Source organism: Pristiophorus japonicus, chromosome 20 (genome assembly GCF_044704955.1).
Source record: "Pristiophorus japonicus isolate sPriJap1 chromosome 20, sPriJap1.hap1, whole genome shotgun sequence".
In the NCBI taxonomy this organism is placed as follows: Eukaryota; Metazoa; Chordata; class Chondrichthyes; family Pristiophoridae; genus Pristiophorus; species Pristiophorus japonicus.
This window is the reverse complement of record NC_091996.1, coordinates 11,797,028-11,813,536: the sequence shown is the minus strand read 5'-3', so window position 1 is coordinate 11,813,536 and position 16,509 is coordinate 11,797,028. Positions and strand designations below refer to the sequence as shown.

The 16,509-nt window shown below is 41.4% G+C and overlaps 1 protein-coding gene across 3 annotated transcripts in view; it reads right to left on the bottom strand.

The window, feature by feature from the left end:
- Positions 1-4,417: 4,417 nt before the first annotated feature.
- Positions 4,418-16,509, bottom strand: part of camsap1b (calmodulin regulated spectrin-associated protein 1b) — a 137,527-nt gene continuing 125,435 nt past the window's right edge. For all 3 annotated transcript variants that reach the window (XM_070863751.1, XM_070863752.1, XM_070863753.1), the window contains 4 exons: positions 15,900-16,017; positions 14,639-14,754; positions 14,418-14,536; positions 4,418-13,188 (listed from right to left, as the gene is read on the bottom strand). In XM_070863751.1, the coding sequence (XP_070719852.1) occupies positions 12,886-13,188; positions 14,418-14,536; positions 14,639-14,754; positions 15,900-16,017 (656 nt within the window). In that variant the 3' untranslated portion in view covers positions 4,418-12,885. The remainder of the gene's footprint in view (positions 13,189-14,417; positions 14,537-14,638; positions 14,755-15,899; positions 16,018-16,509) is intronic.

Below are 16,509 nucleotides of genomic sequence, written 5' to 3'. Positions count from 1 at the left end.
AAACTTCTTCACTCAGAGTTGTTAACCTTAGGAATTCCCTACAGCAGAGAGTTGTTGATGCCAGTTCATTGGATATATTCAAGAGGGAGTTAGATATGGCCCATACGGCTAAAGAGATCAAGGGTATGGAGAGAAAGCAGGAAAGGGGTACTGAGGGAATGATCAGCCATGATCTTATTGAATGGTGGTGCAGGCTCGAAGGGCCGACTCCTGCACCTATTTTCTATGTTTCTAAGATGCTCCTATAAAGCTCTTTGACCACCTGTCCCAATAGCTCCTGATGTGGCTTGATGTCAAATTTTGTTAAATCCTGTGAAGCGCCTTGGGGTGATGATGCTTAAATGCAAGTTGTTGTTGCCATCATCAGGATAGTGTGCTACTTGGAGGGGAACTGAAAGGCAATGGTACTCTTGTCCTTCTCAGCTTTAGAGGACACAGAGGAGATACCATGGAAGCAACCTTGGTGCATCCTGCAATCACAGTGCTCTGCTGCAGGAGGGATGGCTACAGAGTCCAGTGGCATGGGAGCCAATCAAGTGAACTGCTTGGTCTTGAATTGTTGCAGCTACACCCATTCGGTCAAGTGGGGAGCATTCCATCACAGGCATGAATTGAGCCTTGCAGACGGTGGAGAGGCTTTGTATAGTCAGAAGGTGAGCCACGCATTCTAGAGTACCTGGTCTCTGCCCTGCTATTGAGGCCATGTTGATATAAGACCGTAAGAAATAGGTGCAGGAGTAGGCCATTTGGCCCGCGCCTGCTCCTCCATTCAATAAGATCATAGCTAATCTGATGTTGGGCTCAGCTCCAGTTCCCTGCCTGCTTCCCATAACGCTTTATTCCCTTATCGCTCAATGGTGAGTCCAGTAAAGTCCCTGGTCAGCAGTGACCCCCAAAATGTTGATGGTGAGGGCTCAGCGATGGTGGTGCCATTGCAGGTCATGGGGAGGTGGCTGGGCTTTCCCTTGGTTGAGTTAGTCATTACCTGGCGCATGTTGCCTGCCACTTGTCAGCCCAAGCCTGGATATTATCCAGGTCTTGCTGTCGGCTGGCATGGGCTGCTTGATTATCAGATGATGTGAAAGGAGCTAAACACTGTGGAATGGTCAGTGCAGTGTCATTCTTGATCTTAAACTGGAAGCAAGATTATTGATGAAGCAGCTAAAGATGGTTGGGGTCAAGGACACCTCTGAATCACTTCGGGATGTATTTCTATGCTAAAGGCGTTATATAAACGCAAGTTGTTGTTGATCACCCATCACCCCATGCTCGCTGACTCCCGGTTAAGCAACGCCTCGATTTAAAAATTCTCATCCTTATTTACAAATCTGTCCACAGACTCAACCCTCCCCATCTCTGTAATGGCTTTAAGCCTCACAGCCCCACGAGATATCTGCGTTCCTCAAATTCTGCCCTCTTGAGCATCCCTGATTGTAACTGCTTAATCATCGGTGGCCGTGCCTTCAGCTGCCTGGGCCCCAAGCTCTGGAACTCCCTCCCTAAACTTCTCCGCGCCTCTACCTCTCTTTCCTCCTTCAAGACGCTCCTTAAAACCTACCTCTTTGACCAAGATTTGGGTCACCTACACTAATTTCTTGTGACTTGGTGTCAAATTTATTTGTTTTGTTTTATAACACTGTTGTGAAGCGCCTTGGGACGTTTTACTACCTTAAAGGCACTATATAAATACAAGTTGTTGTTGTTGTTACTACCAGTTTGTACAGCTAGTGTCACTAGTCCTGTAATGCGATATTCATAATAATGACACCAAGAGCAGAAAAAGCACAAAAGCATTGTTTTACACTGGAGAAATCATTCAGAATCTGGATCTGCTCAAGTTGAAGATCTGTAGATCTGTTGAGATCAGCTCTGCAAAGTTGCGAAAGAGCAGGTCACACCTCAGTGCTGGAAAGATGCAATGAAGGGCATGGTTTGAGAAGCCTAACATGATCTACTTTGGTATCTTTCAAAATATTTAACCGTGAAAGTGTGCATGTGCTTCCAACCTAGGCTGTCCAAACGTCCTCCCCAGTCACTCAACTTTGGGCAAATGCACACTGCAACAGCACAAGGAAAATGTGATTTTAATAGTAAACAACACAAATCAAATTACCCAAACATTCATAATGAAATTTTGCTGTGCATTTGACTGCATTAAGATCAAAGGGTCACTAATGTTGATTTGAAGAAATGGAGAAATCAGGAAATTCACATTTAGTTACAGTAAAACACAATCAGAAGGTTCAAGTTCAGACACTGCATTCATTCTTTCTCCGCCACATAAATCGCTGTGCATTTTACAGAAATGTTGTAACCTTGAAATTGATCACTTTCTGCAACTGAAATAAAAGCAAGTAAAAATAATCAATACATATCCATAAATGGAACATTTCATGGATGCACCAATCCACTGCACCTTATAATTTAACAATTGAACAAATGGTGTTCAGATTCATTGGCTTCGATATTAATACCAACCCACAACGGGTGGGAGAAGTTCGGGTGGAGGTGGTGTGGTGTGGGGGGGGGGGGGGGGGAGGGAGGGAAAGAAGAGAGAGAAACAGAGTTTAAAGACTTAAATCTGAGGAACACATCCCCAAAATGATGCACACACGCTCATCACCTATTTTTACGCGATGGATATCAAGGCATCATCATCATAGGCAATCCCTCGGAATCGAGGAAGACTTGATTCCACTCTTAAAATGAGTTCTTAGGTGGCTGAACACTCCAATGAACCAGTCTTTGTCACAGTTGGGACAGATAGTCATTGAGGGTAAGGGAAGGTGGGACTGCTTTGCCGCACGCTCCTTCCGCTGCCTGCGCTCGATTTCTGCACGCCCTGGGCGACAAGACTCGGTGCTCAGCGCCCTCCCGGATACACTTCCTCCAGTTAGGGCGGTCTTTGGCCAGGGACTCCCAGTTGTCAGTGGGGATGCTGCATTTTTATCAGGGAGGCTTTGAGGGTGTCCTTGTAACGTTTCCTCTGCCCACCTTTGGCTCGTTTGCCGTGCAGGTATCGTAGGGGTTGGGAAACTAAATAATAGTGGGAGAGCTGTAGGCTCCACAAGGCAAGTGCCTTTTCCAGCACTCCCCTTGTGGGCCAGGAGTACTCTCCCAAGGCCCTCAGGGAAACGTTCGGCCTCCCCCGCTGCAGATCATGGCCTCCCTCACCCCCGCCGTGATCACCGACCACCCCCTATGTCCGATCGCCAACCTTCACGCCCTCCTCTCCCCTTTGTGATGCTCGATCTCTCGCCCATCACGTCCCCCACCCCATCCCAAGCCACGATGGCTCATTTTCTCCCCTACTGACTGCGGGGGAGCATTCCCCAAGGGTCAGTCCTTCAGCTACGGCCCCCTCTCGCTGGTACTCCCTCCCGGCCGTGAGCCAGGCTGTCAATCTGGCCGGCGGACGGGAGGGAAAAGGAACCCCCCAAAAAAATATGAGGAGGTCCCATTGCTAAGTTGGGCAGTACCGCCGCATCCCCGGCTTGCCAGGATCTTCAACCGTTTACAGCCTCCTCCGCACCCTCCCCGCCAGTATCAAGGCCGTTACGTTTGGTTGGCTAATTCATTCCCGGACTTTCCACAGCAAGTTATAGTTTTTACTCCATCCATTTACTATAAAGCAGATTCCGCTGCACTCATGCAACTATCATTAGCTAAACCTGAAAGAAAAAAATACACAAATCGACCAGAGGGGCCAAATGCACATTATAGAAGGCACCAAGTGTACATCACACAAAGGATATAATAGAGATAATAGAGAAGGGGGCGGGAAGAGGTACAAGCTCACAAATGCCTGCAGGAAGGATTCATATATGCGGCACATAGGAATCTTCCAAAAGCACAGTAGAGAAATCCTAAAACTTCTACTAGTGTGCAGTAAGAGAAAGTCCTACCATTTTCCCTCTTCTTCATCTGGGAGATGAGGAAACCACACTTGCCTCCTTTATACGCTTCAGATTTTTCAGAACCAAGGAAATACTTACACAGCATCAGCACTGCTATATTCTGACTCAGTGGCCATGGTGGTATGAAATGTGCTCCTCAACTGGTACTCTTACTGGAACACTCAGTGAAATCATGCACAAATGCTGGATAGAGTCCCAAAACAGGTCTCCCCAGATTTCACTTGTACCTTTTTGCACAGTAACAATGAAGTACATTTAGTGATGAATGATAGTAGATTTTTAGAAAGCTTATATATTATTGTCCAGCTTCAGTAGTTTGTTTCAAACCAACCTTTACTCTAATCACTGGCGGGAAGAGATAAAAGCTCACAAGTGCCTGCAGGAAGGATTCATATATGCGGCACATAGGAATTACTCAGGCGTGTAAAAATGCTGCAACAAAATGTGATGAAACAAAATCAAAATGATGGGAATCAAAATAATACAAATGGCCTGTTCAGTACAGTTCACCACTCTTTATTAACTTTTCAGTGCTTTTCAAAATAAATATGTTTTATATGTCAAACATACAAGTGAACAAAATATTTAGGTGATGACGAGAAGCATGGTAATAACGTTACAAAAAAAATGATGTCATTGCTTACTGTGACCTGTGTAGTAATACTCAAACTTTTAGAAAACAACTTTGTGGAGTCTTTAAGGTATTTACAGTTCCAACAGACCAGCTATCCAAACACTTATTTACAAAATGCTGCAACTTATTGCAAACTCTCAATCCATGTCACACTTCTGATTTAAAAATACACGAGAACAGAAATAAAAATGTAGTGGAAGACAAACTTGCATTCGTTAGTTCGCTAGACTCCATTGTCAGCATCTTGAGGTTATTTCACCAAATGCATCAGTGCAAACTGGTTTTCCTACTATCTGTGGCTCGCTACAATGTAAACTGTAGTAAGTGCGCAATTACATTGGACTGCGACAGCTTGTTGTTGGGTATGATGCATTTAAAAAGTGCTCATTTTGAAAATATCTCCCTTCAAAACAACATCAAGGATAATTGCACTTCTTTTAAACCAAATAATTCTCCCCAAAAGCACTCTGCATTAAAGCTCGAGGATGCAATTTCACAAGCATAATGTGGGTGGGAAAGAGGTACATATACAGGTCAACGTAAAATCTTTTAATTTCCACTGTTTTTGCATTACATGTTTAGAACAAGTGTCTAACGAGTACAAGGAGGAATTCTTTGTACTTTTGTACAAAGACATTGTACTCTCTGTACGACTCATTGTTTAAATTACCTTTCCAGCAGTCTAATTATTCATGATTCGTCAAGTAACATTTTAATTTGCAAAGAATTTAACATGGACATTTTTCATTGATTTGTGAAAAAAAAAACTCACAACAGACTAACTTTCCCCCTCCTTTATATCTGTATTGTACCAGCCCTTAAAAACTGCTCTAGACTTGCAAAATATTTTAAGAGTTTCGTGCAGCTTTCATAGAAATTCAAAATATTCCAATCACAATAAGAACAGAAATAGCTCACTGTGTATCGGTGTTATCTAACCTAATAAATTAAAAAAATAGCATTTGGGCTGCACTGTATGAAACTTAATAGGGAACCAAGGGGCCAAAATATTTGAAGGCAGGTAATTACCATCTGAATGAGTCGTAAAATAGGTAACAGTTACCCAATATACACGAGACATAACAAGCCTGGATTTTCTGCGTTCTCATTTAAAATAAATGGGTTACCACTAAAATAACGGCGATCGGCAAATCTGCGCTAGTCTCCTGCATCAAGGAGGTGTGATGAGGCAAGGACAAGAGGGAACTAGCTGCAATTCATCAATGTTGTCTTAATCCCAAGGTGAGTCAATGCTTTGGAACCCACTCCAGTGTTTATCATCAGCAACATGTACAAACTCAATTGTTTTCTTACCATTTTCAGTTTTCCAATGTTTTACTGGCAGGGGTGCTGTGAAGGATAGAAGCATGCAGCAAGATTTTGTGATAGAATGGTATAGTTTGGCAGGCAGTCACTGGTATTTAACTGAATGATACAAAGGTATATCAATTACATAGAATATATATTATAAAAAATCTAGTGTATGCACACACTTGTCACGGTTTTTGATTACTTCTATTTCATTATTTAACTTAGAGATTGATTACGTAAAGTTAGAATTTAAATAAAACGGGGAAGGTGGCTCAACCGTGGCTAACAAGGGAAATTAAGGATAGTGTTAAATCCAAGGAAGAGGCATATAAATTGGCCAGAAAAAGCAACAAACCTGAGGACTGGCAGAAATTTAGAATTCAGCAGAGGAGGACTAAGGGTTTAATTAAGAGGGGGAAAATAGAGTACGAGAAGAAGCTTGCCAGGAACATAGAAACTGACTGCAAAAGCTTCTATAGATATGTGAGGAGAAAAAGATTAGTGAAGACAAACATAGGTCCCTTGCAGTCGGATTCAGGTGAATTTATAATGGGGAACAAAGAAATGGCAGACCAATTGAACAAATACTTTGGTTCTGTCTTCACGAAGGAAGACACAAATAACCTTCCGGAAGTACTAGGGGACCGAGGGTCCAGTGAGAAGGAAGAACTGAAGGATATCCTTATCAGGTGGGAAATTGTGTTAGGGAAATTTATGGGATTGAAGGCCGACAAATCCGCGGGGCCTGATAGTTTGCATCCCAGAGTACTTAAGGAAGTGGCCCTAGAAATAGTGGATGCATTGGTGATCATTTTCCAACAGTCTATCGACTCTGGATCAGTTCCTATGGACTGGAGGTTAGCTAATTAACACCACTTTTTAAAAAGGGAGGGAGAGAAAGCGGGTAATTATAGACCGGTTAGCCGGATATCAGTAGTGGGGAAAATGTTGGAAACAATTATTAAGGATGAAATAGCAGCGCATTTAGAAAGCAGTGATGGGATCGGTCCAAGTCAGCATGGATTTATGAAGGGGAAAATCATGCTTGACAAATCTTCTGGAATGTTTTGAGGATGTAACTAGTAGAGTGGACAAGGGAGAACCAGTGGATGTGGTGTATTTGGACTTTCAAAAGGCTTTTGACAAGATCCCACACAAGAGATTGGTGTGCAAAATCAAAGCACATGGTATTGGGGGTAATATGCTGACGTGGATAGAGAACTGCTTGGCAGACAGGAAGCAGAGAGTCAGGATAAACGGGTCCTTTTCAGAATGGCAGGCAGTGACTAGTCAGAAGTGCTGCAGAGCTCAGTGCTGGGACCCAGCTCTTTACAATATACATCAATGATTTGGATGAAGGCATTGAGTGTAATATCTCCAAGTTTGCAGATGACACTAAACTGGGTGGCGATGTGAGCTGTGAGGGGGACACTAGGAGGCTGCAGGGTGATTTGGACAGGTTAGGTGAGTGGGCAAATGCATGGCAGATGCAGTATAATGGGGATAAATGTGAGGTTATCCACTTTGGGGGCAAAAATGCGAAGACAGAATATTATCTGAATGGTGGCAGATGAGGAAAAGGGGAGGTGCAACGAGACCTGGGTGTTATGGTTCATCAGTCAGTCATTGAAAGTTGGCATACAGGTACAGCAGGCGGTAAGGAAGGCAAATGGTATGTTGGCTTGCATAGTTAGGAGATTTGAGTATAGGAGCAGGGAGGTCTTACTGCAGTTGGACAGGGCCTTGGTGATATTGTGTTCAGTTTTGGTCTCCTAATCTGAGGAAGGCTGTTCTTGCTATTGAGGGAGTGCAGCGAAGGTTCACCAGACTAATTCCAGGGATGGCAGGACTGACAAAAGAGAGACTGGATCAACTGGGCCTTTATTCATTGGAGTTTAGAAGGATGAGAGGGGATCTCATAGAAACATATAAGATTCTGACGGGACGGGACAGGTTAGATGCGGGTAGAATGTTCCCGATGTTGGTGAAGTCCAGAACCAGGGGACAGAGTCTTAGGATAGGCCATTTAGGACTGAGATGAGGAGAAACTTCTTCGCTCAGAGAGTTGTTAACCTGTGGAATTCCCTGCCGCAGAGAGTTGTTGATGTCAGTTCATTGGATATATTCAAGAGGGAGTTAGATATGGCCCTTACGGCCAAGGGGATATGGAGAGAAAGCAGGAAAGGGGTACTGAGGGAATGATCAGCCATGATCTTATTGAATGGTGGTGCAGGCTCGAAGGGCCGAATGGCCTACTCCTGCACCTATTTTCTATGTTTCTAAATCCTGCAAGGGAAGATTTGCCTGTAACAATGTAGATATAGATTCTAGCTGGTAGGTGCCAGCACAGAGCAACTATCTCTCCTGACTCACCACCTTGCATACATCAAAAGGAACCCATCGCTGTCGACTGACAATGGGCAACACTTTCGAGGGGAAAAAGGGTATAAGGACAGAAATAGCTCACTGTGTATCGGTGACATCTAACCTAATAAATAAAAGAAACAGCTCTTGGGCTGCAATGCGCGAAACTTAACTGGGAACCAAAGGGTTCAAAATATTTGAATAGTGTATATTACAAATAGATTTAGTGTTAAACATTAAGTACATTTAAAATGTGTGAAACAAAGATGTTTTGGGCACAAAGCTCTTCATTGAACTCTTATACAGGATGTGTACAAGGGTCCATAAGCAAAATGCTAAATATCCTTGTTTCACATGCTGGTAAACCTGCTGTATATTTCTAATCGCTTCTGCTCTTATTTCAGATTTCCAGCATTTTCAGTTTTCTTTTTGGATCTATTATAACTATGTATTAAAATTGTTATATAGAAACCAGCTGAGGGTGACTGGGTTTATAAGATTCTGTCACAGTGGTTGATCTGACTGTATATAACACACTTACCACTTGTGCGGAAGAGCATAACTAAAGGCCGTTAATATAAGATAGTCACCAAGAAATCCAATAGGGAATTCAGAAGAAACTTCTTTACCCAGAAAGTGGTGAGAATGTGGAACTCGCTACCACAGGGAGTGGTTGAAGCGAATAGAGTAGATGCATTTAAGGGGAGGCTAGACAAGCATATGGGGGAGAAGGGAATAAAGGGTTATGCTGATAGGATTAGATGAGGAAAGATGGGAGGAGGCTCGAACGGAGCATAAACGCTGGCATGGACTGTTGGGCCAAATGGCCTGTTTCTGTGCTGTACATCCTATGTAATTGATCACTGGCTCACCTACATCCCTAAAGGGGAGGCAAGTGCTTTGGCAGGTACTGCATGATATCTCCAAATGCTCTTTAGCTGGCTGACTACTAACACTTTCATACATTACAATTTTAGCAGCTGTCTCATCTTCTGTACACTAACTACATGCATGAGCATTTTAAAGGATCTTAAAAGGCTTCACCGTGACATATTCCAGCTGCAAATTAACTAAACTTACTTGATAACTATTTGATAATGGCAGCAGTAAAAGTTGCATGCCGACAATGGAAAACCTGTAATATTGAGTGGCACAAAGTTAGAAATCTAGACGCTGTCTGCTGAACAAGTCATTTAAATCATGATTGTGGGGCCGAGGACATCTACATTTTCTATCTTCAGCGCTGCGAATGAGATTTTCAAGATGGCAAAGCTTTCTGGAGAGGAGAAAACAGTTCACAAAGGGTGTTATCAAAGGCCACTTTGCTGTTAGGATAAGCCCATCGAAAGTAAAATTGGCACAGCAGTAACATTTTGTTGGACCATATTTTATACCAGAACATTATAGTCAATAGAAAGTTGAATACAGTATTTATCCAATGTTAATCGAGGTATAGACACAACTCACTTCACTTGGGAGCTAGCCAGCAAAGACTTGCAATCCCTCAGCCTGGGCTAGATTTCAATCCGGGTTCTAATTGCTGGAATGCATTTAACCGATACTACCATCCAATAGCCTGTAGCTGCAGATTTCTAAATATTTCAAAGCCAGTATTACAAATAACTCTCAATGCATATCCCTCAACGTCCTTTATATTTAAAAGCGGCTTTTACAAGCGGACATACTGCCTTCCCCAGATCATGCTCACTTGCAAAACAAAAATCACAGCGCACAAGTGGAAGGAACTCATGTGGGTCTATGCATATCGGGTGAAAGCTAATGTTTCACACCAATAAAATTAAATAAATAAAAACCATCTAATAAATTTAAATATCTGGTTACATCCTCTGGAAGAATTCAGGATACTATAAATATTTTGTGACCTTTGTAACTGAGTTATCTAGTAGTTGCTCACCAGTACTATTCACCCCATTCCATTTTAATCAAACATAAGAGGCCTGTCAAAAAAACTGAAGATTCTCAATAATGAGAACCTCCATGTACTTTTTACAGCAAACTTCCACAGATCTATTTGCATCTCTACCAGTGTTAATTGACAGGAATACCAGGTATCTAATGAACAAAATCAGACAGTTCAATATTTTTAAATAATAGTGATAATTTAAAACATTTACAAAGACTTGAGCCTTTAAGTGTTGCAGAAATTTCATTTAACACAGGTACTAAATATGCAAATAGCTCACTGTTGGCCTCCATTCAAGACATTGGTCTCCATCTAGAAAACTACTTGGATGAAAAGTTTTAAGTTTTCATTTCCTCTTCAAGACCCCATTTAAACATTTCAAGTATTGCTACACCATACTCATTTATCAAAACGCTCAGTCCTCTATCACAGACAAAGCAGGTTGAACGGATGCATTGCAATGTCAGTTGTAAAAGAGCAATGGATAATAAATACAGCTCTAAAAAGGCTCTTTGACACTATTCCATTCACTTTTCTGCAATTAAGATTTCTGGCAAACCCATGAAAATCCTTGCAGATATGCTAGCTAGTGTCCCCCCACCCGTACTCCCACCAATTCTAGCTGAACATTTTAAAATGTACTCAACCCATCTTGTACAGCAACTGTGCAGTGAGCGAACATAACTCGCTCATGCATTGCCACAAAGATTTTCTTTTAAAGGGGTGATGAGATAGACAAAGGCAAACCACCCGACAGCAAGTCCTTCAGTAACATTAATCAAACAGTGTAAATGTAAAATCCTCAATCAGAACCATTTTAATAAACCACAAGTTTTTTTTTGAGAGAGAGAAATCTACCTGCTCCTAAAATGAGACTGACGCGCATTTTTCAAGTCAGAAGTTGTCCCATTTTAGGTAAACCCACACATAACCCTGACTGCAGCAATTGGTTACAACTGCAAACTCACCGCTGTCTTTTCTGTAAACAGATCAAGCTTGGAGTGTTTTATTTTGTTCATTTTTAAAAAAAATACGGAGTTGTTTACAGGCAGCAGCAGTTAAATACTATGATTATCCATAAAGCCATTGAAAAAAACTGTTTAGGATTTTTTTTTATATACACGTTGGCAGTGCTCTGACCCTATGAACATGCACAAGACAGAAATGCCCAAATTCAAAAGTAGTGCCCTGTAAGCAACTTTACATTTATCTTAGTTTAGTTCATCACCATTGTACAATGCTGCTAAATACTGGGACAAAGGGCGCAGCTTGAAGGATTATCACCATGATCACACGTACAAGAGCGATCAAATTACTTTACCACTGTACCACATAAAATTGAGATTTTTTTTTTATTTTAAACGGAACACACACAGCTCTCGACAGGTTATGTTTAAAAACTTCAGAACAGGGAAAAAAAAAAGGCTGTGTTTCTTGAATGTCTGCTCAGAGAACTTTCATTTTGCAGAAATTAGCCAAGATGAGACTCGAAAGTATAAGCGGTTATGAAATATATTAAATATTGCCACCCCAAAAGAAAAGAAGTTTTGTTCAAAAGCATATACACTCTCACAAGAGCATGCTGCTCATACAGTATTGGGAAATAAAAGAGAGGATGGAAGGTTTTCAGAATGCATGATGCAATAAAAAGCATTACATTTGGATTGTGACCTCTCAGTGTGCCTCCATACAGCAATACTGTGCTCTGTGTGGTAATACTCTACTTCTACAACAATCTTCCTTACTGGACAAATAACACCCAATCATTACTGCAGAACACAGGCTTTGTCTAACACAATGGCACTTGTAAAATGTGCCGAATTCAAGTGTTTAATAAATCAAGACTTTCAAAGAGGCAATTCTCAGCGTCCGCTATCATTTCGCAGTCTTGTGTGGCTTCGCTCATATGCTTCTGCATGATTGTTGTGCCAAGAGTACTATGGCTATTGATAAATCGCTCAGGCTGCTGTCTGAAAATGCACAGATCACAATCAGTCACTGTTTGTGGCAGGAGTACAAGGAGAAAATTAAGCTGGGAATTGCAAGAAGTCAGCTGTTGTTCGTTTCTTGGCAGTTATGAGAGCGATCTGATTGCGACACGTAGTCCCCACTTAAACGAAAGTCAGATCAGAACTATCTGAACCAGTAGAGGAAAATGGCCTCCTGTATTGTTTCGATTTCAGGTCAGTAGCAAATGTAGTATTACAAAACTCATCATTCCAAGTTTACCTCAAGCCAAATTTAGCTGCGACATTACTCATTCCTTATGGGGACGCCATTCCATGGAGGGATAGATGGAAAAGAAAGAAAAAAAGCAGAAGAGGCTTTTCACAACTACTGTCCACAAATACTTTTAAGAATCCACTGGCTAGAAAACTTGCTACATGCAAAGAAAAGACAGGTACAAGCCGGAGTCACCAGCGCAGAAAATGAAGCCAGAATTCTGTCATGTACCGCCAGATGTTGGCACCCAAAGACCGACAATCCTTCAAAAAAACGGCCCAACTACTCACTTTGTCATTTGTAGAATACATTACATTTCACGGGTCTGCGCAAACATACAAAAAAAAAGTATCCACTCTCTCATCTGCAACGGAATCTGAAAAGATTTGTAGTCTCCCAAAACTGAATAGCCACCAAGTCAAATGGAAAAGTTGCCGATTTCAACACAATCAACTTCGGGAGAGGGTAGGGGTTGTCGGAGAACTTTGAAATGAACCAGCTAAAAATTCCTTTCATTTTCCTGTTGATTGCTTCTTTGGCACTGCAGACCGCTTGACTTGCCACAGGTGGTTGTGAATTGTGATAGCGTCCACACTGACTGACATGGTTTTAGTGGGTATTAGGCAAAACAGCTTTCTGTCCGAGCTATACTTGTAAAGCTTGTCCATCATCTTCTTATTAATGTTTTTTGGCCCTGTCCCAGTTAACTTCTGGATCTCCTCAGAGTCTGGGGAATAAGCATAAAGTGCTCGGAACTGGCAGCCCGCATCACGGAACAAGATGATGTAATGGTTAGCCTCGCATTTCTCAAGTTCCTAGGAAGATAAATGAAAACAGATTTTCTCAAAACGATTTAGGTAACATTTCTATTGGTACAACATGGTACTTTCACTCCTTCCCCTCCCATCGGGCACAGGGGCGATTTTATCGAAACGTATAAGATTATGAGGGGGCTTGACAAGGTGGATGCAGCGAGGATGTTTCCACTGATGGGGGAGTCTAGAACTAGAGGGCATGATCTTAGAATAAGTAGCTGCTCATTTAAAACAGAGATGAGGAGAAATTTCTTCTCTGAGGGTTGTAAATCTGTGGAATTCACTGCCTGAGAGAGCTGTGGAAGCTGGGACACTGAATAAATTTAAGACAGAAATAGACAGTTTCTTAAACGATAAGGGGTTATGGGGAGCAAGCGGGGAAGTGGAGCCGAGTCCATGATCTTATTGAATGGTGGAGCAGGCTCGAGGGGCCGTATGGCCTACTCCTGTTCCTATTTCTTATGTTCTTATATGGAGTTAGGTCGCAGATCAGCCATGATCTCATTGAATGATGGAACAGACTCAAGGGGCTGAATGGCCTCCTCCTGTTCCTAGACTTGAAAGACTGAGACTCCTTCCGATGGAGCAGAAAAGGCCAAGATGGGATTTAATAGAGGATTTTAAAATTAAGCTGGGTTTTGATTGGGTAAATTCAGAAAGATCATTTGCTCTGGTTGGGCAGGGCATTGGAATTAACTTTGGATTGCTTTAGCAAAGAGCCAGCAGAGACACAAAGGCCTAAAATGACTTCCTTCTTGCTGTAAACCTCTATGGTCCCCTCTACACTTCAACAAAGATGATTTTTTTTCAAGGACTGGTGTAAATTTTATTCCTCCTCAAGTTAAGTTCACATACACCAGAGTATGTAAGCCAATTGTTAAGTAAAACAAATTATTTCCTCGTCAAGAATGTTGTATAATTGATCATTTTCTTTTGCACAATTTATGATTCTCGATTGGAATGATACATTTTTCAAAATCAAAACTACTTCACACAGTTATTACTTTTTATAGGTTGTATTTGATATATTTCAGAAATACAAAACATATGTTTATAAAGGTGATGACTGTATAACTTGGGGTGGAAACAAATTAAAAAAAAACCTGGAATTAATTCAGTAAGTGAAAATAATGGTTTGCAGTGTGCAGCTGCTGTTCATTTAACAGTTTGCCAGACAATCGCTTGAGCAGAGTTCTTGTCACATATATATTTGGTTGTCTGTTACTTACATCAAGTATTGAGTTTTTCTGGGTCTCGTTTACTTTTCCTGCAAGACAGCAGTGTGAGATAGCATTATGAATTATTGGCTTGTTTGATTTTGAGCTCGGTTCCTTGAATAGCTTTGGACCTGCAACACAGTCACAATGTTGGTTATAAACAAAACAAAGCTATAACCCCCAACTCACAGGATAAACGTGAAACAATGACATCCTACTGTTTGTGACTCTACCTGTGTACTCAGCTACTGATGCAATTGATGAGGCTGTAGACGCATTCTCCCAGTCTCGTTCTGTGTTCCGACTCTGATTTCGACTCAGCACCGAAAATGTCTCCATGGAGTCTGTCCTGTGTATTGAGAAAAGCAGCAAGTTTAACTCTGAACCTTAGCTGCCAGTGCTCCCAAAGCAAACCACTGATTGGCTGGGATTAGATGCATTAACCAAATATCATATTCTACTGAATTAAAATATAGAACCAGAAAAATGTCAAGAGCCTTTTTCAGCATACCACAAAACATTTTAATTTACATTTCATCATGACTTTATCAGACATGATTAAAGCAATTTAAAGTGAAGGATCTGCTAAGTTGCTAATTTTATTTCCTGAATATTTCACCTGAAGCATTGAAAACTAACAATATTTGATCTGTATTTCTTAGAAATGCTGCTACACTAGCTGTTAATGACGTTTCCCGTTCAGCCCAAATAAATGTTCACATTTTACCTTGCTGATAATCAATCGGTTATTGTCTGAAAATAAAATTGTGGATATTTAAATGTTTAATATTTTTCACCCAAAGAACATTTTGTAAAATGGAGACTAGAACTGCACAAAGGATTTGGAAGCACTGGAGAAAGTGCAGAAAAGATTTACAAGGATGGTACCAGAATTGAGATGGTGCAACTATCAGCAACGATCGAGCAGGCTGGAGCTCTTTTCTCCGGGAGAGAGAAGACTAAGAGAAGCCCTGATAGAAGTCTTCAAAATTACGAAGGGGATTGATAGGGTGATTGTGGAGAAACTGTTACCACTTGTGGGTGAGTCCAGATCAAGGCAGCATAAATACAAGATAAAAAGAGCAAAGAAAGAATTTAGGAGCTACTTCTTTACAACAGAGAATGGTGAGAATGTGAAACTCGCTGCAATATGGAGTGTTTGAAGCAGATCTCACTGACACATTTAAGGGGTAGCTTGACACATGATGGAGAAGGGAATAGAGGGACACAGGGAGGGTAGGAAGAGGTAATTAGTGTGAGAGAAGGCCCATGTGAAGTATGAACAGTGGTATAGACCAGTTGTCCCGAATGTCCTGTTTCTGGACTGTCGATTCTATATAATTCCATGTAACAGCGAAATACGTACAATGTAAATGTGATCCGAATAGGGAGGTCAATATCTTCTTTGGTAAAGCATTATAACCATTCTGCTTTCGGAATGTAAAAATGATTTAAATCCATGTCCATTTCAGGGACACTTGGGGTTATGTTTACCTTTGTGAATAGCCACCACTGCCACTCCCACCACCAGAGTTCACACTTTCTGCTTCGGTGGTCGCAGCTGATGCCAGAGAAAGACTGGAACCAGACTGAACACTGCTCAGATTATCAGCTAGATGAAGGAAAACAAAAAACAGAGACATCAGTCAACCATTTCATGTTCCAATCTCCATTGTTTGAGAAACAGTTTTCTTCTGTTTTACACAGCAAGTTGCAAACCAGGGTAGTAGGGCTGAGGACATACTTTCCAGAAAAAAAAAAAGAGCATTCAAATCCTGATCTCCCGCAACAAAAATTTCAATATTATATTTGTTCATTCAGTCTTTTTTGGCTGTATAATTCATTGCTTATAGAGTAAAACTGTCAATAGGTGCATTAAAATGGAAAGTTGGTCTGAGCTTAAGCATTTTTCTCTTTAAAAAAAAATTACTGGGCGTATAAAATCGGATGATGAAAGCTAATATTTTAGTCGGACTTACCTTCTTATTCTTTTACAGACAATTCCTCAATAGATTGGATGAGCACACATGTTTCAAGTCATTCCATAACATTTAAAATGGCTGTCTGAGGTGTACGAGACTGGTGTGAGTTAACCCATCCTCCA